The sequence below is a fragment of the Falco peregrinus genome, chromosome 3 (assembly GCF_023634155.1).
Source record: "Falco peregrinus isolate bFalPer1 chromosome 3, bFalPer1.pri, whole genome shotgun sequence".
Classification (NCBI taxonomy): Eukaryota; Metazoa; Chordata; class Aves; order Falconiformes; family Falconidae; genus Falco; species Falco peregrinus.
Genome location: NC_073723.1, coordinates 113,337,609 through 113,361,944, shown reverse-complemented (window position 1 = coordinate 113,361,944; position 24,336 = coordinate 113,337,609). Strand labels below are relative to the sequence as shown.

Here is a 24,336-nt window from a genome sequence, read left to right as displayed (position 1 = left end):
AACTGAGACACACCCTAAAAAACACTCCCAGCTGGAATGAGAATCCCCAGCCTGAGACATCTCTCATCTTAGTCACACATGGGAAACACGGCAGCTTAAAACTAAAAATCTAGATGTATTTTCTGCAGCTGTTAAAAGCAGATATAAATAACAGTGAGTGTGAGAAACAGCCTGAGCTGTCTGATGATGTCATCGTAGTGACACTGACTGTACTTCACTCTTTTGTTACTTGTGCTGGGGAAAGCTGCCCTGAATTTTATGGCTTTGTATATGAATAGGAAGCAGTGAAGCTTACAAGATCGATAAAAATATGGGAACTGGGTTCATTTACCTGCTGAGATGTGTGCAGCAGCCTATGGTAGGGCACTGGGCTGGGTGGCCTGGAAAATCTAAACAAGAATTCCAAGCTCCATTAATGCTACATGAGCAGAAGTTTGCTTTGTGGCCACCCTGCTGTTACCAAGAGGCTGAAAGCGCATTTTAACTAAGGATTTTTGTTAGATTTTTCTCACAGTTTAGAACTGGTGGAAATTGCTCTCAGGTATCTGAATGTGTCTCAGTGGGTTGCTGCAGTTTTGGTTACCCTTAGCTGCGGTTACTGTGTCAGCCAACAAGAGGAGTAGGCATGGACGGGCCCTTGGGTAAAGTTAAATAAGACACAGAGTGACGTATGCTTTTTTACTGACCCAAAGGTACAGAGAAAAAAGTGTGGGCAGGGTGAGTGGGGAAGGAGATGGGCACAGGACACTAAGAGAGAAAGCAAAGAAGTGTTACCTGCTGCATCCTGAACTAAGGGAACGTCACTTTTTACTGGAGTTGGAGTGGCAATGATGGGCGAAAACCCAGTGGTGCTGGCGGCAGGCATGACAATGCCTCTGCTGGATCCAAGAGTGGCACTGAGCAGAGAGTATGAGAGACAAGATGGAGAGAAGAGACAGGGGAGGGTGGGAAGAGGAGACCTAAGCAGGGCTTGTGAGAAAGATGGAGGCAGAGATGGTGGTTGAGGTTGTGGTGCATTGTGGGTAGCATCATCGGCAGCAGCGGTAGCAGTAGAAGGAACCAGGCAGCCTGGAGAATGTGGAGAGAAAAAAAGCAGAAAAAAAAGGAAAAAAAGAAAAAAAAAAACCAAAAAACAAAAAGCAAAACAAACAAAAAACAAACAAACAAAAAAAAAAGGAACTGAAATGAGAACCCAAGAGCAGAAGCAATATGATGAAAATGGAAAATACATTCACAAATGTATGAAACAGAACTGTAACAGAGAAGGAACAGAAGGTGAGGAACTGACAGCATCAGGAAGAGGCAGCTTGTCTCTGCAGAAGGTAAGGTGGCTTTAGTGGCACAGGGCAAGAGCCGCAGGCTTTCACACAGAAATTCCTGCTTGTCTGGTCCTTGTTAATCTGTATGGTGCCAGCTTCTACCAACTAATAGCTGTGAGGGTGGTCCTTACGCTTTGGGCCAGTGGAGTTGCTCACTACCTGAATAGCCGTGGCGGGGCCATTTCCTAGGAAGCATGATTTGGACCAGACGGCATGCTGGCAAGGAGGACCAGGAACCACTGTCCCACCACAACTCTTTGGAGGAGCTTTAATGTCATGGGGCAACCACTGTCATGACCCAGTGGTGTTCAGACAAATGGTTAGATGTGCTATCTGATAACCTTCATCTGACTGGTGTGGGAAAGGAAAGTAGCAAAATGTGTATGAAATTAAAGCAAACTCAGTTGAGGCAGCCTATCTGGAATGTAACACTTAACCCTGGGAAGGACAGCTAAGAGATCCCTGGATCACCACTAGATGATAACAGAATCATAAAAGATAACTGACTACTGAAAAGATAACCCCGTAATACAGGTCAGTGGGAGATGGCTACATGTGACCCTGGCAAACAGGAAACAACAGCAGAAACTTACTTCCAAAGAGGGGATGATGGAGGTCTCTGTGCAACACTGCACAAAGTGGAACAAGAGTTTTTGCAGGAGGAAGGGAGCTCAATGAGCTGCTTTTATATGTTGCTTTCTAAAGATGTGGTAGGTTTTTTTCCCCTATATATAATAATTGCTGTTGTACAGTCTTTCTGTAACTCAACAGTACAGGCAAGTGCCTGACTCCAGATGCTGCACAAGGAAATCCAAAAAAGTACCAGGGAAAATGCCAAGTACAGGAGAGGCCCACAACTTTTTCTTTTAAAAAAATCAGTTATTAAATAGATCCAACTCCAAGACACAGGGTAAAAACCTCTCTTCAGGGGAGCAAAAAGATACGCTGTTAGTTCATGGATGCTTGAGGCACAGATTTTGATGGATCTCTTCTCACAAATGATGCAGGGAGCTAGGTTAGTATGAGGCACTACTGCGAAGCTGGTACAGTTTACATTCTAAGGTGCAGTTGTCCTTTGGCCTCCCTTCATGAGTTTATCTCCCAAGACAGCAGACAACTGGTGATTCATTTCACCCCACCCCACCCCTCTCTCTTACCTGCTGATGTACTTTCATTGCCCACTGGAGTGCTGGAGCAGCTGCGGTCCATATTAGAAGATTCAGAGGAGATACCCCCAGGGCTACAGCCAGTGTAATCCATGTACTCATCTGTTTCAGTGTCCATCATGCTTGGGGGTCCCTGAAAGGAAGCTGGGGTTCCTGATGAGGCTGGGCTGGGTGCCATGCTGCCAACCTGGGGAAGATTTTCATTTCTTGGAGCGTGGCCAATAACCTGCAGCAAGAAAACAGGATGGGGACTTTAACACCAAAAGCAAGATGCCAAGACCAAAACCATCTGTCTGCACATTTATTTCTCTCTGTCACTGTTCATGAGGGATAGCTGGAACATGCTCGGGAGTGGAACCCATGGCACCGTGGCTAGGAGCATGAATCTTCCTTCATTGGGAGCTCAGAGCATTAAACTTGGCACATGTATCCTGGTATGTAAATTGTGATGCGCTCAGAGGCTGGGAGTGTTAATCTTGGCACCAGTATCCTGGTGTGTGGATTCTGATGCATTCAAAAACAGGAGGTGTTAATCTTGGCATTACTACCTTACTGTGTAGGTCCTGCTGCATTTAGAGACTGGAAATACGACTACTGACATGACTGTCCTAGTGCCTGCATGCTGAGACATTGCAACAGGGGAGCACAGACTGAAACCAGTGACACATGTCTATGCGGTGTTCACACGCAGCTGTTGCAGCCTGGCCTGGCCTGGTCTTCTCAGGAGAGTTACATGGGCAGGTACCCAGGAGCAACACATATCCAAACACACCACGAAGGCATGGGAAAAACTGGAAGCAGTAAGTTTAAATGCAGAAAGGCAGTGGCAGTACAGCAATGTGGTTAGCTTTGCCACATGCCCTGGTTTGTGGTTTCATCCCTGTTTTGTTGCTGGACTGCTCCACAGGCTAAGCCCGGCAATAGTGTACGACTAGCACTGTATGCTCAGGATTGCTCAGGCCACGATCACGACTTCTCCACTGCTGAAGCAACACAGGATTGCCAGAGAAAGGAGGTGGAGGTCAAAACTAGCATTTTCTGCTCAGCATGTACTAGATTTCTTGGAGCTAGACTTGGCTCGTAGTGGAAGAGTAGTGAAGACAAACCTATTTGTTAAATCTCTCCAAAGTTTGATTCTTCTACCTAAGCTTATCTGTTAAGAACAAAAGTTACCACAACAGTAACACCAGTTCCTTGGCATCTGTGAACTCATTACATGCCACAGCAGCAGACTAAAACAATTAACTTACTGGTAGTACTTAATAACTAATAGGGACCTCTCATTCCCATGTTGTGAAATGGAAGGGGGTTCCCATCTTGCTTCTACAGATGGCCCCTTTTGTTTTTCATGTACAAGAAGACGTCCTTAGGGTCAGATCAGTCACAGGCATTTAAATAAAGCTAGCTTGTTTTATCTCCAGAGCCAACAGGAGTTAAAGCAACGAAGGAGTAAGAAGAAGCAGGAGGCTGCAGGACTGCTGCTATTCTGAGAAGCAGCTCAGTGCTGCCGTTGAAAAGATGCAGCTGCATTGGTCTGCTACTTCCTGAAAGAGGACAAGGAGTGCCCCAAACTAATTCCAAATCAGTAAGGGAAGAGAAATTTTGAGACTGGTATTTCTCCCATCCTAGGTAGAAGCAGCAAATATTTTTTTATGTACAACAGGAAACATCTGCTTTACCCAGCACATTCAATTGTTCCACATCCTAAGCGTTTTAATTTTAATAAGCCAATTGGTATATACTGAGAGAGCCAGGAGGGAGTGTAAGTTGTAAATATGAGTATTTTAGTCTTATCCTTCTCAGTTCTTTTTCTCCATAATTCATAACGAAAAGCTGTTTACACTAAGTAATGCTTTGATGTCTATGTTTCATCATCTCGCCTCGTACTGTAGAAATCCAACCAGGTAAAGCTACCTTGGCTGAACTCACATACCCCAGTCGCGTCCCCCAGTGGAGACATAGATCCTTAAACAGTGTGGGTACAAGTGTCTTGGCACTAAAGCAGTTCTGCATCAAGCAACCAAAGGGACCAACGCTATCTGTGGATCTACAACTTAAATAACCAGTGAGTCACCTGAGTAGGAACACGATCAAAGTTCTTCCCCAGCATCCTTCTCATGTGCTTTCTGGCGTGGGATGTCATTTGGTGCTTGAGCAGGAAGGAGAACTGGCAGCCCTCTCGAATGCAGTGGAAGTGGCTGTTCACCTGGTTATATTTGCAACCTACAGACACAAAACCATTGTATGTAGTACGTGAAAGGTACCAACAGGGAAAGGGACTGTAGGGAAGGTGATATGGAGATGGGCCCGACAAGGCTGCTCCTACATGAATTTCTGGTGGATTGAAGATTTATAAATGGTCACAGGTTCTTCAGGAACAGTCCTGAATGAAAGAAACATGACCTTTGGCCTGTGAGCAACTGCAAGAGACTATTACAATGGACACAGATCTAAGAAGTGAGCCTGAGCTGCAGACTAGTTCCATCCCTCTTTGGTTTGTTAGAAAGGAACATTACATCTATTAGTGCCTAATGGTCTCCAGTCTTAGCTAGTGCCTTTTCCTTTACAAAGAGAACAAACCCAAGATATTTAACTATAGCATAGAAGTTAAAATAAAAAATGCATGCTCATGATTAGATTAGAAATGAAAAGTTCTTTTCCTCCCTGCCCCCCCCCCCCCCCCCCCCTTAACTGTGTGCTCTCAGAAAAGCAGTCCCTTAACAGCTCTAGCTCTGGACAGTGTATGTTCTCTGGTCAGACAGAAGTGAGCCAGGAAGTGTTTATTGCCACTCCAAATTTGTTGTGTAATAGGGGTAGCTACTAAACAACAAGCAATTTATATGGGTTCTGGCATACAGCACTTGACACATTTTGCTCCTCGTGGATAGCACCATGCATGCTGGGAGCTACGTTCTATAGCTGATAAATAATGCCTTTTACAGTTAAAATGCAGCTATATCAATCGTTGGGTTGTCCATCATCCCTTGGCTGTATCCTTATATACACAGTGGTACAGACCTACAGTCAGGCTTAGTTTTACTCGTCTGTCACCTGACTACACCCATCCACCTTTACTTCCACATGTATGTATTTTTAACCTCTCCCTCCCCACCCATACACGTGTGTATGTATTTATACATGCACAGACATACATACGAAAAAATCTATTGTGTTCAGACACATTCACAGCCCTTAAAGCAGGCCAGTGCTTTCTGCACCTGCTGTATATACATATGCAACATAAGAAGCATAGAGATGTACAGAGAAGCAGACATGCATTTATATATTGGTATGACCATATACACCTATACAAACACATCCAGCTACAGCAGCCCATCATGCTGCCTCTATCTACGTAGGCAAATGCAGACCCCTGGTATGTTTACTGCATGGCAAGCCCAGCCTATAGGCATATTTACATACTGCTGGATGCATGTGCCCCATCACTCCCCAAAATAAACACTGCTGACACATGCACAGCCTGTAGATGCCTTGCTGCCAAAAGACTCCTGAATCACCCAGCCCATCTTTAGCTCACAGATAGCGTTTTACGCGCATGCCAAGCTTATGTTTGTTTAGGTATTGCACTCCCCCACAGCCCCACCTCATGTGCCCTCCCCATCACGTAGTGCTGTTCTTTGGGATGGAGAACAAACAGTGCTGGCGGGACTGAAACAGTATCAGCAAAGGGCAGGTGAAGGCTCGCCTGTTGCTAGGGCATTCGAGCGGGCTGGGTGTCATGTATCATTGTCCTGCTTTGTCTAGCCCCTGCTATCACCTGAAACACCTAAAGTTGAGTAAATAACAGCAACTGCTCAACCTACTGACGTGTAAATGAGACCTAGGTAAGTACTGGCTCTGGTGTGTTGACACTCATTACCCTGGTTACCACAAACAAGCTACCATTTGGGTATACATTCACGATGTAGTCAAAGCTGAAAAGAAAAGTTTGGTTTTGGTTATTGTGGCTGTTTCCCTGCAATGTGAGAGAACAGCAGCTGTAGAAGTGTTATTCTGAACCCTGCTTTGGTTCAGCCTTTGCTCCAACCAGGAGTGATAGGGAGGACTGGGGCTGTGATACCGTAAAGCCAAAACACAACTTGAAGGGTTAAGTGAATCCAGGCAGTTCAGGATAGAGCTCTGCTGGAGCTGTGAGATTTCAGCTCTAGATACCTCCCTGGGAATGCATTCTGCTTTCTTTTCTTACAAATTCGTTTTGCCATCTTTACACCAGAGGCACCTAGCTTTAATAACTACTGCAGTGCTGCTAATAATTTTGGCAAGTGGGCATGCCCTAGTCTGAGGCTGTGCTGCTGCATCTCAGGCGCTTCCTTCGGCCGGGCCTTGGTGGGAGGCCGGCACAAAGGCACAGCGCCGCACTCCCTGCTGCTCACAGGGGGCTGCGGGAATCGTCTTGGAGGAGGGAGCAGGCTACTGAACGCTCTTCTCCACACCTGCGGCTCCAGTTATCTGCCCTTTGCCCTTCAGTACACTGCACTGGCAATGGCTAAAAAGAAGTTTCATTTGAAACTGCCTGGAATCAGGCAAAGCAGCAACTTCCTTGATACAGAAAGAACGTTTGCACAAGGCACTCACCAGAACAGGCACTTCCCCTATGCATTTTTTTACTCCTAAGCTCACCCTTAAACTCTACCCAACACATGCAGTAGGCCCAAAAGACTACAAAGTACAAGAAAAGGTACTGACAAATAGATAAAAAGGAAAAACGATGGGGAAGCTGCACCTCAAGATGTGTATATATAAATAAAATCCTCTATATTACAGTTTCTATCCCTTTAACGTGGGTTTATTTGGGAAAACATCCTTCAACTCAAGCAGATCAGGAACTGCTTTCTGTTCTGTTCCATTTCTTGTTCAGTGATTTAATGACCAAATACATCTTAAGCATAACTCGCAGGCTCTAACTCATGGCATTTTTAGCCTGGACATGGGACAGACCACATGAGAGAGGCGACAGGGGAAAAAAAAGAAAACTCACCTAGTCTGCCACACTCTTCGCGCTTGGTAAAATACTTGAAGCCATTAGCTGCCCTTCTCTCTGCCTTCTCGTGTTTCTTCACGTGCCAGGGCAGCTTGGTGGTGATGTTAGTCACAAAGTAGCAGCCAGGACGAAGACAGTGATAATGCCCTCGCATCCTGAATTCACAGTGCTGGAGAGGAGCAAACAGGCAGGTTGCTTTAAGCATATCTAAAACAAATACACTCTCATCTGCTTGCTCCTAACGCTGTCCCTCTGAGACATGAGAGAGAGGCCTGAACTGATACTCTAGATCACATCCATTTTATCTTCCACATTCTGCAGCGCAACCTTGCTCCCTGTTGTGCATTTTGTATTGCTGTCATGTATTCTGTATTGCACTGTTCTACATCAACATATCCCAAACCTAACTCACTCACTCGTGGCTTTCCCTGGTATTCATCACAGATTTTTATTTTATCTCATGTCTCTTAGATCATTCCAGTTGCCTTGTCCACTTCACCCAAGTCAAAGAAACACAAAAGCACTGCAATTTTCATTTTGATGGAAACCAAGCATTTTGCTTGATCACGTAATTAAGACCCTTCCATGGTTCTGTAGTTAGATGAGGAATGAAACACTCAGCCTCATTTCCTATTGAGTGGTCTACTTATCTTTCTTACTCTTCTCCCCCACACACAGTCCGGCTAGAACACTGCTTTTTGAATGCTCTTACCTGGTTTGGACAGAGACACTGCAGTGAATAGTAAGCAAACTGGTCTCGCACGTTCACCAAATTATTGTTGGGGTTGATGTGGTCCAGGCAATGGGATTCAGCTTTGCCAGAGGTTTTGCACACATATTTGCAGTTCCCAAAGAGACAGTGGAAGTGGAATTTGTTGGCATACTTGCAGTCCGTTGCCAGGCAGGGATCGCTGGAATACATCCAAAATACAATCATCACCTTCACTCATTTCACACATTTGTTTCTTTGCCAAAATTTAATTCAAGGGGAGCCCAGCTGAAGCCTCTGTTCCAAACGTGGCCTACACATCTCCCATAGCCACCTTCCTCTTTAGTAATTGATGCTGGCAACACTACTGCAATTCCACCAAGCTAGTGCACTCTCTTAAGATTATTACAATACAGCAATGCATGGTGGGTTCTGTAGTCTTTCTTTGAGGGCCACACTTCCAATTTAAAGCTCTCTCAAGATCTGGATCAATGCTGTTTTGCCCCTTCTGCCTGTACTTACCTCAACGGATTCTCCCAACTCAATCTTGTGTAACTGAAATGAAACTTTTGGGCACACACAATTGCAAGATGGCAGGGCTTCCCCCTGATTAGACAAAAATCAGCAGTGGCCTCTTTAACCAGCTAAATGGTTTTGGTACCTTGCTCCCCCCACCCATTCCATGGATTTCTGACTGCACAAACAGAGGTCAGATTGGAGGCAGCTGAACATTGATCCCTTGGATGCCAAGCTCTTTACCCAATGGTACCTACTCAGATACGTGAAACAGAATGTACTTCTTTGAAAGCAGACAAACCATTGTCAGTAGACCACCCAGAGACTGATAATCCACCAGCCTGACTAACTAACTGAGCTGTAATGCCTAACCTGATCATGGGCTCGTGTCCTCCTGTAAACCATGTAACTTCCGTGCCTCTTTCTGTGTAACAGAAATAACACCAACATCACAGCAACACTGTGGAACTTCGTTAATGTTTTAAAAGAAGTGCAGCAAGGTCTGTTACCTTCTGCCAGACACCTCCCTTGTGAATTACTTTGTAAACCAACACTACAAAACCAGCAGCAAGGAATTTAAGGGGACGCATTACACTTGTACAGAAGTTCAGCCAGGACAGCAAAATTCCACAAATCTGAGGTAAAGGGAGAATCACTCTCTGTTCCTTGAGCTGCTGAGAGACCCGTGGCTAGTATGGCAGAGTCAAGCACTTATGCCCCCTGTACTATCTGACCCCCCTAGTTGTCTTCACTGAGAAAAAAAAAATGAAGCTGCATTATACTGAGATACAGATGGCATTCCTAGGGAAAGGTCACAGAGCTTACTGGGGACAAATCCAGCAGAAATCCAGCAAGCTTCCTTTTCAGCAATCTGTGAAGATCTACTCTTAGTTAGTTCTGTATACTTTGCTGCAGTAACACCTCATCTTTGCATGACTGAGCACTCCGTTGCCCACCAAAGTTTGCTCAACCACAGAAACTCATGGTATGCCTCAGACATGTAGCAGGATGGAGGTGGGCTAGTCAGGTGTCCTGCTGAACACTTTGAAGATGCTATGCTTCCTCTGTAGCCTTCAGTGTCAAAAATACTGCAAAGATGCATGTATTTCTTTACACATCTCGTGAGGTATGAGAAAGGCTTCAGTGGTATGTCAGCAAGTTTATTTCCTCTCTAAACTCATACCTAAAGGTGCTCCCAGATGTGCTTGAAAATCCTGGTTTTTTCCTACAATAACTGAAGGTATTTTCTAGAATTTATAGAAGTAAATTTTATGTGAGATAAAACCCAGAGCACTTTCTAGACAGGTCTCTCAGTGGGCGAATACAGAGGTAGTACTACAGCTCTGAGGAGTGGTAAAGAGGGGACTGCAAGGCTGGAGAGGGCATAAGGAGGCGAGCAGCACTGCAACTTACTTCTCCTGGAACTGGAGGAATCCGGGTTTGACCTGAGGCTTGGCATTCTCCAGCGAAGTTGTTGCCAAGGGTGAAGTTGCCAGGTTAGGCACTGATGCTGGGATCTGAGGCATCTGGGGTATAGCTGAAGCCAGCTGCTTCCAAGCTAGCAGTGTGGGGGCAGAGGGCACAGTAGCTGGACTTGGAGTGGGCACATCGAGGGCAGGAGCACTTGCCATGGTGACAGAAGTAGCAGATGGTGACGAAGGGGCCAGTGAAGCTTTATTCTCAGTAGCAGTTGAGAAGGGAGACTCAGAGTTACTTTTCACAGTTCCACCCTCAGTTCGGAAGTGAAAACTGCAAAAAAAGACAGTGTAATTCAGACATAAATTCTTGACCATTGCATTCAACTTGATCAAGCACCAAAAAGAATGTGGCAGGAGTCTACAAATTAGGTGAGGTTAAATTCTAAAAGGGCCCTGAAAACTTGATGGCTTGATTTAGGGGCCTCCTAGATTGTCTGTGAAGAGAAGGCAATTCACTAAGAGGGGTGGAGACAGAAAGGTGCAAAAACCATGTTTTGAAATAAGAGACGCGAGAATTGCTGCAGTCAGTAAGATCAATATGCCTACGAGGGCAGCTTCCCACAGCTGTTGTGAGAAGCCAACAGTTTGTTGCAGTGAACCATCCAATGCCAGAGACCAACTGTGCCAACAGATCTTTCTGTTGCAACATCTCCTTCCCTTTAAACCCCTTCAGAATCAGTCATGTGGCCAGCTGGTGAAGGCCTTACTCATTCTTTACTCAGGCAAATCTTCCATTGCCTGTAAAAGGAACTTGGCGTGGTACTGAACTGCAGATTATGCTTTGTAGAAATCTGCAACAGGGAAAATTTCCAGTATCCCACCCTTCCTTTGCTAGTCCCCTCACTGTAACAGTGGGAGCGTATCTTAAATTCATTCTTCACCCAAGAGTCATCTAGAGTTCTGAGCTTGTTGTACAGCCTCTGTAATATAGGCCAAATCACCTCACCTACAGTTCCAGCTACTAAACTCTGCGCTGTCTACTACTTTCCAAAATGATGTGAAATGGCAAAGGGTTTACAATATAAGAACATGGCAAGGTGAGAAGGAGGTTGCTGGACAGTTTGACTGCTTCGTTTCCAGATTCTTAGCCACATGGTATGAACCTCTTAAACAAAACCATATAAACTAAGGGCTAGGGAAAACTTGTTAAAAGACATTTGTCATGACAAGACAAAGAACACTAAAATGCTTTCTAAACCGTGGAGCTGTCTGCTCCACGGAAAGTCTGTATCCAGCGACAATGGCTGTGTTTACAGGATCTTCTCCCTCCCGTACCTGCTTATTTCTTTGTATGGTATATTTGTGTGCTGTGAGAAATATGGGTCTCCTTGAACACACTGTCTGTCAAACAGGCTATAGACAAACACAAATGTCCAATTCCCAGCCTTTCCAACACTTTTTCACAAGTTGAGGACATGTACTGTAAAACAAAATTGAAGAGGACATAGTGTTCTGCAAAAATTTTAGCTGAGCACATTTGCCCAGGAAGCATGTGGATGCCCAAATTGCTGCCCTTAGGACTGCCCCCATTCCTGCTCTTGAATAGTGACTCAGTAAGGGCTCTTCTTGTCCTGCAGTGTGCGTCTTGTACGGTTTTCTCAAGGTTTCCCAAGACTCGCACTCTCCTACTTACTTGGCATGCTTGATGGCTCCATCCAGGGTGCTGAAGAGGGCACCGCATTCCTCCACGACACAATGGAAATGCACCTTATGAAGAAAGTCGCACTGTGCATCGCAGAAATCCTTGGTACCAAACCTGGCCAAAGCAGACAAGCAGGCATCTTACGGAAGGCCCCAGAAGAGAAGCAGTGTTGGAACACACAGATTTTGTTTTTCAACACTACTACCATTCTCTTTTCTAACACCACTGTCCCTGCTGCACAAAAGGCACTGCTGGCATTGTTGCTTGATTATTGCCTGTTATATAGATCTGAACATGCAGAACAAGAACCTAATTTCTCTCGAATTGAACTTGACTGAAAAACTCCCATTCACTTTTAGTGGGAACAAAATACAGAACTACTCTGAAACAAAAGATGAAAATCATTAGTGATCTTGAACATCTACATACAAAAGCCAAGGTTCTGAGGAACGATCGAAGGTTAGCAAATTAAAGGCAATCCAGACAAAAAGGACACTGCTGAAACATTACAGGTCTTCTCCCTCTCCCCCTTTCAATTTACTGAGAGTAGCAAAAGGAAGAAACAACAGAGGTCCAAGGGAATCTAGATCCCAGAATCTGCCCACCCCCACACCTTGAAACAACAGGGTTATCACACTGATGGGAGAGACAAAGTATCACCTATATAACAATTACAGTCTAGTATGCACAAATACTGAAAAGCACGATCCCTGAAGTACAGAATAAACAATGCTGCCCTGCAAAAACCAGAGCAAAATCCATTGTCTAAGATTTGCCTCTTGTCATCGTGGAGGAAATGATCAAGAGGGCAAAACCAACTAAGCCTCGTTTCACTGCTTATCCACTGCTGAGATTCTCTGGACTTAGTAAGAACAGCACAAACACTTGTAATTTCAGGAAACTCCGGAATCACAGGGAATATAGAAGTCAAGTAAAAAACACTGGTAGGAAGGATTTGAAACTTAACAGGGGACTCTTGCATAATTAAGATACAACAAACTACAATTGCTCCGATGAGCAGGAAAGCAAGAAACAAACAGCAGCCTGTGTGGTCCCAGGAGGGACCCCTTAACAATTTGAGAGTAAAGGAAAAAGAAAATAAAACTTGTACGGGAGAAGGAAGGTCAGCGGATACAGAATACATGCAGTCAGTTAAGGCTTGCAGGGAGAAGATGGAAGGAAAGCAAAGGTGTGGTAAGAGATAAGAAACCAAGCTACTGCAAGCCAAAGGTGTTGTTTTATCAGGGACGAGAGTGTTTGTACTTAGGAGGAGGGTCCAATAAAAATTGGAGGTGATGAGTCAAAAATGACTGCCTTATAAAATTTGCTTTGGATGGGAAAACTAAAGACAAAGCAGACAATCGGGGATAAAACGAAGAGCTTCTAGAAGAGCAAATAAAAGGACTGGTTAGAAAATACAAATATGCACAAATCAGCCAGTCTGGATGATGTATGTCCTGAAGTGCAATGGAAATTAACTCACAAACTGATTCATTACTATTTGCTATTTTTTAAGCCATAGAGAAGAGGGAGGTACTAGGAAACTGACAAAAAAAAGAAAAATCAAAAATCTAGGTACTGATTCATTCAGGGGAAAAAAAAAAAAAAACCCACACAAGTGATCTTTGGCAATTATCATACCTCTAGTCTTAACTTCTCCTTCCAGTAAAGTAATGGAACAAATATTAAGAGGGAGGAGAAAATCATTAAACATCTAGAGGATAAAGGAACCATGAGCAATAAACAGCATCAGGATTATAAAGAATAAATCTTGCCAGACAAATTTAATTGCTTTTTTTGATAGAATTACAAAATTAGTGGATGAAGGGATGCAATATATTTGGATTTTAGTAAAGCATTTTGATACAGTCTCACATATGCTTAGAATTAATTCAAATTGGCCTGGATGTGAATGCTACCTCATGGATTGAAAACTGGCTGAAGGACTGTAAACAAAGGCTAATGACAAACAGCAACGTATTGAGCTGGGAGGAGGCATCTTGTGAGTGCTGCAAGGATGACTTTGGTTAGGTCTGAGCTTATTTAACATCTTCATTAGTAATCTAGGAGAAGGAGTAAACAGCATGTTAATGAAATTCACAGAAGATACTAAACTGGGAGGAGTTGGCAACACCAGTGCAAGAGGAGAAAATAACACTGAGAGGCCTTGCAAGACAAGGGAGAAGGTTCAGAACACGAGAGTCATTTTTGAAACACACAGCTAATACATCTGGGGGTGGGGGTCTATTTTTACACATAGGGGACTCATGAGAGCAACGTTAAAAGCAATCCTGTGTAACAGGGGGTGGTAAACATGATACATATACATTATGCAGTATAGATGCAAACAAGGTAGCACAATTGCAAACTGCATATTATGGGGGCAGAAAGCTTGTTCTATCTGGTCTGGCGATACAGGAATGACAGCCCAGTTCTGCACCCATCCAGGGAACAGCAAGAACAACAACAGCAACAACATGATCAGCAGGCTGAAGGGAGTAATTTACAAAGTCAGATTAAAGTAAATAAGCTTGGTTAAATGGTATGCTAAAAGTCTGCGACTATCTGACCGAGGTGAACTCCAATTGCAGAGAGGAATTATCTGCTGTGGTTCAAGGGGATATAACCAGGATAACTGCAACAAAATTACAAAAGGGAAATTCAGGCTGCATACCATGAAAAAAATCCTGACATTGAAACATACTAGGTGGTAGAATAATGCTCCCAGAGACAAGAAAATAGCCACACTGCTTGGCATAATTACAACTAGGCTGGACAAAATGCAAATGGACTGCAGGGAAGGATCTCACACTGGCCAGAGGCAGATGGACTAGAAGGCTTTCTAGCCTTCCTATCAAAGTCTGTGATTTCCAAAGTGTCCACAGGCATTTGCAGGCAACTATCTGTGTCAGAGCACAAACCCTTATATGTCTGCCTGGGTGTATCTGTGTCTGTCTCAAAGCATGTGTCTGTCTGGGCATGTATGTGCATGTGTCTGTGTGTGGGTGAGTTTTGTATCTCTTCCGTTTTTCTTTTGAGCCTCCTCCTCTACAACAGAACCAGCAGAAACCATCCCATACCCCTTATACTCAGTTCCAGTGGGCTGCTCCCATGATCGGAGGAAATGCCACAGCAAGCATGTTAAGGCTTCTGTGATCTGTGTGTAATAACTAAACATGGCCAAACAGAAGTTCAGTGCTAAGAGCCAGGTGCAGCGGGTCCCCTGGACTTGCAGACTGTAAAGAGGTGCCTATGATGATGTCTAGGCTAACAGTGAAGGTTAACGTGAAGATCCATGCTCATAGGTGGTTCTCAAGATCCCTTTGCAAAATTATTCTATGTGGATAGATATTTCTTACAGGATGTTAACCCCTACTGCAGCTAGCTGGGACCAGGGACTAAATGCACTCCAGAAGGTGATCAGCACATCACAGAATAAGGCTTTTACATTCAAGAGAACTCTGCATTCAAGTGAGAACTAATGAGCCAGACACTTTGCAAAGGAAGTGATTTTCCCTCCCCTCTATTCCCAGTTCCATGCTCTCCTTACCGGCGCAGGTACATCTTCCATGGCTCAGAGAGCTTCTCCTGGACAAGTGCCTTCACTGCCTTGCCCAAGTACTGTGTTGGCTCTCCAGCCCCAGCCTGGCTGCCATCTCCTTCTGTCTTAATGTTCAGCAGGTTGCCAAGGCTGGCACTGGTCTTGGACATCTGGAACAAGAACACAGACACTGCATCAGGCCCAGCACACAGCGTGGACACTGCCAGTCTGGATACCCTCAGGACTGTCCCACAGAAAGCTGTGTCTTCAAAGATTAAGAGAGAAGACAAGAAGTCTGCGCAGGCTGCCTCAAGTGCATCAGCAAAACTTAGTAACACCTCACCTCTGCATCCTCCACCCAAATATCACAAAGTACGCGGCTGCCCATCTAATATTCATGGCTCTTGTGTAAAGCAGTGACACAACTTGTCTGTTTGATACATGGGGAAACTGAGGTGCAGAGAGACATACCCTCCTGGCGTATGGAAAAGGTGTGCAGGCTTAAACATTACCAGCCCTACACAGCTCCTATAAAATGCTGATCTCTTAGTACAGAGCTAGCGATAGAACTAGTAAGCTCTAATTTTTATTTCAAATCATCTTATCCCAGCCACAAGGATGTCTCCTTCTTTAAAGTGACTGTCAGGTATGTCTTGGGCTAGGGGGGGCACAGGGTATCTCACTCAACTGGGGAAAAATTCTGGCTCCACTGAAGTTCCTGGAAAATTCTTACTAACTTCAATAAAGAAATTATGTCACTTTCTGTGCTAAATGGACATACCCTCTGCAAAGCAGGACTTGGGACTCACAATTTGCATTGTGTGAAAGGCTTCAAATAGATTCTGCACAGAGACAGTTTAGAGGTCCAGGCATATGATGTGCAGGACAGAAAAGAGTGCTTAGGGAGAAAATTTTCTTTCAGAATAAAAACGCAATTTCCAAGACCCTTTCTTGCTTTGCTGTGTTCTCAGTTACCTTCAGTAACAACAGTGAATTTCACAGCATGAATAAAATGCAGGATTTGGCCCAATACTTGCGTTATAAACTCCACCCCACTTGAGGATCTCTAAGCCCTTTGTAAATATCAGTTAATTAAGCCTGACAACCCCCTAAATAAACTGCACTGCGCTACAGGAACCTTGGCTATTCGAGGCTCTCTTAATGCCCCCTGAAGGTAAAGCCCCTGCTGCTATGTGGAGACTGCAGCTCTTTATGGCTGGAGTCAGAAATTCAGCTCGTCTTTTTTCCATTGGTGTTTGCTGGGCATTCAATTCCTATAAAGGGTTCTTTTTCCTGATAAGTAATGAAGGGCTCCTCCACAAACAGAAATTGTGGGCAACAAGAGGAAGAAGCAAGCGTGATGTGTTCCTGAGCACAGTGAGCTTGATTCTGCAATCCTTAGTCCTGAAATAGGCTCCTTCAAATCAGCGGGCTCTATTCTCTGCTGGTTTACATCCTCGGTTAATCCCATTCCTTTAAAAAAGGAGCAGGCCTGAAGAACTCTTCTTTTGTACCTGTGCTGCACTTACTTTGCACTACAGAGTCTTACGTGGGACTGCACATAAATGCTTATTTCTGAGCATATGCCTAAATCTCATATTCTCCTGGAGTTGTTTTTTTTCAAGTGATGTATCTATCGAAAGAGGACTTCTCTGAGCTAGGACCTTCAAAATGACTCAGGACCCCAGACTCACTAGAGAAAGAGCTGCATATTTGGAATCACTGAGGGGACAATACACAGGAATGAATAAGAATTTAAGTTTAAAAGGGAACATCAAAACCCCAGTGTAACTGAGAGCCAATGGAGGAGAAAAGTGGCATAAGGATAAAAGCAGAAATTAAACAACACAGAGAAAAAAAAAAAAGAGTGATGAAATAAGAGAGAAAGGAGGTGAGAGATTACTAGGCAAAGTCACTCTGCCCCCTCCTGAGGGTTATATGGCCTCAATGCATGTAATGCCCAGAGCCACGGGGATGGCAATAGTTATGCCTGTAAAACCTATCACACAGCAGAATATTAAAGCATGGCTCAAAGGCTGCCCTGATCTCTACTGCAGTTGTATACAACGGCAAAATTAATCTTGGTACAGTAGAATTTATCATGTGAAAGGGAAATATATATTTGAGATGATGTATAATTTAAGGAAAAAGTAAGGAAAAAGAAACCGTGCATTATCCAAAATAAATATTCTAGAACATGGTAAAGGAGGCTCTGTTGGACACCATTACTCACACCAGAAAGACAGAAATGGATGATTTTGGCTCAAAACTTATAATTTTTTTCATCTCTTTCATAAAAACAAATTATTATCCTCCCCCAGCGAAAAAAAATGTTTTTGAGTAAATAAACAAAACGAGTAACTATAAAAAGACAGAAGTTGCCAGGTTCTGGAAATAAAAATGAAAGGGAAAAAAATAATAATAATAAAAAAAAATATCTTTCGGAGCCCTCCTCTGTCTAGAAAGGAATGAAAAAAAAAAAAAAAAAGGTGTCAGAGGCTGCAATATATTTCTTCAGCCAGTTCATTAAATTAATTCGTAAGCAGTGGCTCTGAAATTATACCCGATGAAAAATGGTCTCAAAATTTAAATGGTACAAACTCATCTTATTAGAGGCAAAACATTAAAAAACAAACGCATCTCTTCCCCCCCTCCCCGCTATCGCAGCTTTAATTTCTCTTGGTGGGGGGAATGAAAGGCGTTTGATGGATGGCTCTTACCTTATTCATAAGCGAGGATAAAAGAGATGAATTTGCCGAGACTGTGTGGCCATTTGATTCATTACTGGAACACACAAACCAACAGGGTTTAGTTAAGATGTGCACAGGGACTATGAGCACTGAGATTAATCCTTCTCCCTTCAAGCTGCCTCACTCCTCACCTGCTACATCCGGAGGAAGAGAATGGTGCCCACCCTCCCTTGGGCAGGCCAAACTCGTTTACTCGTGATGGCCAAGATGGAGAGCAAGAGGGCCCCAAGTCTGCAGAATTTAGTTTGTTCAGCTCTTGCACAGTCCAGACCCCTTCTCTAGTATCCACACCATCACACTTTCTCATTAGCTGACTCACAACCCAGCCCATGTTTTACTTCTTCATCCCGCTAGAACTTTCAGAAATATGCCACAAAACCGGGGGGATGTCAACGGAAGACTCACACCGCCAGGGACACAGGCCCCCTCGGCAGCAGAGAAGGCAAGGCAACAGTCCTTAGGGCCACAGCAAAGCATGCTGAAAGGCAACCTTAGTATTGCACGTGCATCAGTAACAGTTACATTTGATACAAGTGCTGGGGTCCCAAACTGAGGCTTGTTTAAATGGAACGTATGACACAAAGGTCAAAGTGGAGTGGGCTCGCTTAACCCCAGTATCAGTTCTTCCACAGTTTTTCCATAAAAGACAATCCCCAAACACTCCTATCCTGAGCAGAGATGCTGGACAAGGGGGATACGCACTTTGAGACAGATGCATTCACATCTGCGCGAGTGCAGATTCATCACCTGTAACCACAGGTCAGCACCCGCCAGACCAGAGTCAGCCTGACGCTCAGTTGTTTTGTGTGTCCCGTTTCTCAGGAAGGTGCCTCTCTCAGACCTGATTCAATGCCCTGTTACATCAATGCAAATGCTCCTGCTGGGAGCATGCTGAAATGCAGCATTGGAGAAGCCTTCGACCAGCTCTTGGTGATGACAGCAGGAATATCTATGTGAAAGAAGCTTTGCCAGTAGCTCGTTTTGCAGAGGGGAGCACAAGAGGTAAGGCTCTTGTCAAAGAATCAGTAGGTGCTTGTGAGCCCAAAAAAACATCTGGAGAACATGTGCTTGAGAGGGAGGAAAGAGAGCCTCCCTGCCTTCAGTTTGGGGGCATCCGACTCAGCCACTGTGAAACTGCCTTTCACCAACACGTTGTGTCCTCTCCTATTACAGGTATGGAAACTTCTCAGAGCCTGATGCTGGGAAGAGCTAAGTGTGCCTGCCTCTGCACTTCTCTCACCCGTGATCCTTGACGCTCAGGTCCAAGCTGTGCTCCTGCAAGGAGTCCTGACTGGTGGCAGATGATGATCCCATGGCCTCCACAGGTTCCTGCTTCACCTGAACTGGATTGAACCGTCCGGTAGCTGCTGGCTGTCCATTCCCTGCTTGAGAAAAACACCAAAATTAAATGCAAAAATTAAATGAAAAATGTAGGCCTAAAATGAGGTTACAATGGCAAATAAGTAAGTTAAATTACTAGCACAAGTGCATAAATGGAAAAAGCAAAGAAGAAGTGTGGGGGAAGGGAAGTGCTGGGATTGCTGGTCAGCGTTTATTGCCAAGCTGACATGATGGGTTCTGACGTCCACTCCAGCGTGGAAATTCTTCAAGTGATAATTATTGCAAAATTATGTCAAAGTTGTCCAGGCTATGGGCCCTTTAAAGGAGAAGGGCGGAAGGAGCGTGGGGGAGACCTGATTCTCTGCACAAACTGTCATAACTAATTTGCGGGGCTGCCTCTTAAGCGTTTATTAAAGACTCTGTTAATGCTGAGGCAATGTGGCAGCTTTCGACTGCTAGTCAAGCCCCCTTTCTCGTCCCCAACCCCAGTGTTGCCGTAGCGACAGCGATGGCCCGCCACTGCGCCTGCCCAGCAGGAGCATCTGCCCAGCCCGGGCTATCGAAGGTGACAGCCAATGGGATCAGTTCAAACTGCGCGACCTCTCGCCACCACCATCACGCCGTCCCCCGCAAAATTCTTCTTTTTGGGGAGGAGGTTTAGTGCTGAGCCCATGAAAGAAAAATTCAAATTAACAGAAGAGAAAAAGAGGGAAGGGGGGGAACCAGGAGGACAAATTAAAGAAAAAAAAATTAGGAAGAACAGCAAAGAAAAAAGGAGGGAAAAAAAGTTGCTGACAGGAACATGTCTGCAGAGCTTTTTTCCACAATCCCCAAGTGACTAAAATATTAATTTACCCTCCGGCAGTACAGCTGACGGCGAGCTGCTTCTCAGACAGCAAGTGGCATTTTATTAAAGAATAAAGGAAAATAGTTCCCTCAATGACCTTTCTCTGCTTTAGGAAACAATTTTTCAAATAATAATTTTAAAAGTATGTGAAAGTTCCCCTCCCTCTTTAATCAGATCACTTCATCCTACTCCCTCGGTTGCTCTGGGTAGGAAGGGGACACAAGCAGCACCCGCGGGGCCAGGGGCCAGCAGCCTGCCCTGGGGCGGGAGGCTTGGGGCAGCCCAGAGCCACCGGGCTCTGCCAGGGAGAGCCTCCCTCCGTGACGCCCCGTCACCCACCGCGAGCTGCCTGTGTTCAGCAGGAGATTGTGGCGGTACCCTCTGCTCTGGAGAGAGCCCCGCATCCCTGCTGGCAGCTGGGCATGGGCAGCAATCTGCCCCGCTCTAGCACAGGGCTGCAGGGACAGAGAAGCACAGCCTGCAGGAACCCAACAGGAGAAAGGTCCAGTTTGTGGGCTGCACCAGCGCTGTCTCCGAACCCACAGCTGGGACAGGAGCTGCAGCACAGAACCAACCCGGCAGACCAGAAATACAACCGGCAGTGAGCTACAGGATCTGCACCGCTAGGCCCAGCTAAAACTCAACACAGCCTGCAGACAACTTAGGCTGCCGTGCAGCTGGCAAGTACTGGCCGGGCATCTTCATTTCTGTTTTTAAAAACAGTGCCTCTCTCTTTTCAGCCTACAGCACGCCAGGCAATACACACGGCAACACTCCTCCTCCACAGCTGGTAAGCGCCTGCTCCATTTGTGGGCAAAGCTGCACTCCCTGCCTCTCTCTGGCCGTGCGAGCACAACCAGGCTCCCCAGGAAGCCGTGCCAAGGCTGACCTCTTCACGGGTTCACTGGGCACGACTAAATTTATTCTCCTACTTATGTTCCTCTGCTGCCTCCTCCCCACCTCCATTCCCATGGACAACTGGGTGGCTTCTCATTCACTCCTCTCCAAGCCATCAGGCAGTGCTCTTCCTCCCACCACTAGCAAAACCGATGAGGGTAACTCACCTGCTTCAAGTGCCACAGAGGGCTTGAGTGCAGCTGCTGCCAGCCTGGCCATCATAGGAGAGATTAATCCCTTGCTAGCAGAGATCCTTTCCATTATAGATGCTGCTGGAGCTGGAGAAGAAGTAGCTGCTGGCTCACCAGATCCTGAGATGGCCTGGGATGAGGAATCCGTAGGAGCAGATGATGTTGGGTTGGTGCCAGAAGAACCAGCAGTCATCATATTAGCTGAGCTGGCAGGAAGCGGTGTAGAGACCCGACTGGGGATGATGGGGAAGAAGGATCCAGCTGTTCCAGGAAGTGTTGAGTTGGAGAGTGCCAGGGCCAAGGGTATATTGCTGGGAATAGCCTGGGAGAGCAGGCCGGAGATCTTGGTGGCTGGTGTCATGCTGTTGGCAGACTTGCTGGCCTGTGAGGAAGCAAGCTCAGCAGCAGAGGAGGGTGCAGCTGGGACTATGAGAGAAACGGAAGACTGCTGACTGGTGGGGGAGGCACTCAGGCTGGAGTTCTTTGAGCTCATAGCAGAGAAGTCAATAAGGTCATCATTACTGGACTCCTCTTGCTCATTATCCTTGGACCCCAGGAGAGAGGCAGGCAGGCCCAGCACTCCTGAGCTCCGGATGTGCCGGCGCTCATGTTTGCGTTTATGGGAGGTCATCTGGCTGGTGGAGGTGAAGGTGAAGCCACAGCCTGCCCTTATGCAGTGGAAGTGGTTGGTGGCCTTGCTGTAGACACAGCCCTCATACTTGCATTCCTCGTACTTGTAGAACTTCTTGAAGCCATCCTTGGCATAGGCATCATCTTTGATGTGGTAGCTCTTGTGCTTCTCAATGTCACACTTGTTCTTGAAGGTGAATGTGCACCCAGGGCGCCTGCAAGGGCATCGAGGAGGAGAGGGTGGTTGGCTGTGTGGGCCAGGAGCACAACGCAACTGCTGTCACCTGCCTCCCTCCGGGGTAAGGACCAGAGCCAGTAGGAGGCAATGGCCCCAGCAGCAGAGGGGTTGAGGAGCTTTATGCAGGTTAACCACTGACACCAAGGCAAGCAAAAATGCTGCCGTGTGAGAGAGCTGGGAAGCTCACTCTGCTCTGAGGAACAGCCACGGTAACATGGGGATGCAGGCACCCACCATGGAAAGTTCCAATCAAAATAGCAGCTGAAGGGGACTAAGGTACAAACTGTGCTTGGATTCCTACTCTTCCTGAGAACAGGAGAAATCAATAGAAGAGCATTTGTGTACAGAAGGCAGAGTCTGGCCCTGAAAGGGAAGAGCTGGCTGACTGTTGGCAGGAGAGAACTCTAGCATGGAAGTGCCATTAGCAGTGTATTAATGGCCTACTTCAGCCGCACTCTGAAAAGCCCTCTGATCTCTTTCCCAAATGTTTCTAGGATATATTTTCTAGTGGGTACCCTTCCCTCAGATCACCTCAGATCACACTCCTGCCTTCAGAGTGGTCTGTGGCAAGATCCCGGAAATCATATCTGCTCTGGAACATGAGTTCTCTCAAGAGCAGTACTGAGAAGGTCACAGCAGGAAAAAATCAAGTCCCTGTCTACACTCCTGAATTTATGACTCGGCAGGAGGCGGCAAACAGACCATGCAACTCTGAGGCAGGATTCCTCCCCTTCCCTGCTGTCTCACCTGCAGTGAAAGTGAGTGGTTTTCTGCCCATAGAACTGACATTCTACAGTGCCGCAGTCCTCCGTGGCACGGAACCGCTGAAACCCATCATTGATGAGCTGCGTGTTCTTCTTGTGAAAGTTCTCGTGGGTCATCACATCAGAGGTGCTTGTATAGACCTTGTTACAACCCACCTACCCCAGGCCAAAACAAGGAGTCGTCAGCACAGCGTTTTAGCAGCCTACCATTATTACCAGCAATAATAAACACACAAGGAGCACATATACATTTAACAGTTCCATTTATGCATTTCTGCTAGGAGTACTAAGCATCACTTTAATTCCCAACCTAAAGACTGATAGAGCAGCTGTGAAAAAACCCAACTCTCTGGGCATGAAACATTAAGAAAAAAATGGAAGGATGCACAGGGATTAAAAAAGCAGCTACAGATAACCATTCCTGCTTAGGGAGGCAGTAAGCAGGGTTCCTGCTCTTAAGGAGACCAGAACACTGACAGATGCCATTACTCCTTGTTATCTTGGAGCAACACGGAATGAATTAGGACTTTAATCTGTTTGGAGAATATAGAATTGAGTGGGAATGTGTTATTTACCTCTTTAGTCCCTCTGGGAGGTAAGGCAGGGTGGTGCAACACGAGGCAAATCTTTTGAACTTGTAACATAAGGGTTTCATTCTAGCAAAGCATAAACCCTATGTTCAGCTGATCTTAGGAAACCAGTGACTTTTTGTCCCCATCACTGTTCAAGACTATCACTTCAATAATTTTAAAACTCATGCAGCAAACAAGAATAGTGTGACAAGGACAGAATGCTGAAAACCTGCCTTCCTCTGGGTAAAGCGGGCAACTTTGCCATATTGAGTAAAAAAACACTGGAATCTGAAAATGTCCTCAGCCCTGCTGAGGGAGGATTTTTTTTTTTTTCCTTTTCTTCTCTAGCACAACGTGTGCCAATGCCTGCACCATCTCAGAAGTGAGGAGAACGAAAACACCACCTCTTAGTTCAGCCCAGGTTGATTCAAACAGGCAATAACAAAACCCATGACAAATACCCAGGGAAAAAAAAAAAAGGATCTCCAGCTATTTCCAATATAAAACAGCCTTTCTCTCTCCACACTGACACCTTGAAAAAAGACAGACCCTGCATGGCATTAAAAAAAAGAATTAAACAAAAACCTCCTTAGGAATAATTTGCAATACAGCTCTTGGTGCTAAAGCCTAAAAAAATGTCAGTTTATATAAACAACTAACTGAATTTTATCCACACCAATTATGGACAAAAAGAAAAAAAAGCCCATGAGATGGATGGCACAAATTCTGCCAT

General features: G+C 45.4%; 1 protein-coding gene and 1 long non-coding RNA gene across 8 annotated transcripts in view; one reads left to right on the top strand and one right to left on the bottom strand.

The window, feature by feature from the left end:
* LOC129784037 (uncharacterized) overlaps nucleotides 1-19,424 on the top strand; it is a 32,382-nt gene extending 12,958 nt beyond the window's left edge. Inside the window, exons 4-5 of the long non-coding RNA XR_008746300.1 lie at nucleotides 18,946-19,125; nucleotides 19,297-19,424. This is a non-coding gene — a long non-coding RNA (uncharacterized LOC129784037). The remainder of the gene's footprint in view (nucleotides 1-18,945; nucleotides 19,126-19,296) is intronic.
* CASZ1 (castor zinc finger 1) overlaps nucleotides 1-24,336 on the bottom strand; it is a 208,189-nt gene that overhangs the window by 8,131 nt on the left and 175,722 nt on the right. For 4 of the 7 annotated variants that reach the window (XM_055798847.1, XM_055798845.1, XM_055798843.1 and 1 more), the window contains 12 exons: nucleotides 23,015-23,187; nucleotides 21,376-22,244; nucleotides 19,364-19,508; nucleotides 18,094-18,157; nucleotides 15,383-15,543; nucleotides 11,824-11,946; nucleotides 10,126-10,461; nucleotides 8,200-8,398; nucleotides 7,485-7,656; nucleotides 4,560-4,708; nucleotides 2,477-2,711; nucleotides 775-1,068 (listed from right to left, as the gene is read on the bottom strand). In XM_055798847.1, coding sequence (XP_055654822.1) covers nucleotides 775-1,068; nucleotides 2,477-2,711; nucleotides 4,560-4,708; nucleotides 7,485-7,656; nucleotides 8,200-8,398; nucleotides 10,126-10,461; nucleotides 11,824-11,946; nucleotides 15,383-15,543; nucleotides 18,094-18,157; nucleotides 19,364-19,508; nucleotides 21,376-22,244; nucleotides 23,015-23,187 — 2,920 coding nt within the window. The remainder of the gene's footprint in view (nucleotides 1-774; nucleotides 1,069-2,476; nucleotides 2,712-4,559; nucleotides 4,709-7,484; nucleotides 7,657-8,199; nucleotides 8,399-10,125; nucleotides 10,462-11,823; nucleotides 11,947-15,382; nucleotides 15,544-18,093; nucleotides 18,158-19,363; nucleotides 19,509-21,375; nucleotides 22,245-23,014; nucleotides 23,188-24,336) is intronic. The other 3 variants (XM_055798844.1, XM_055798848.1, XM_055798849.1) reach the window with 3 other exon arrangements.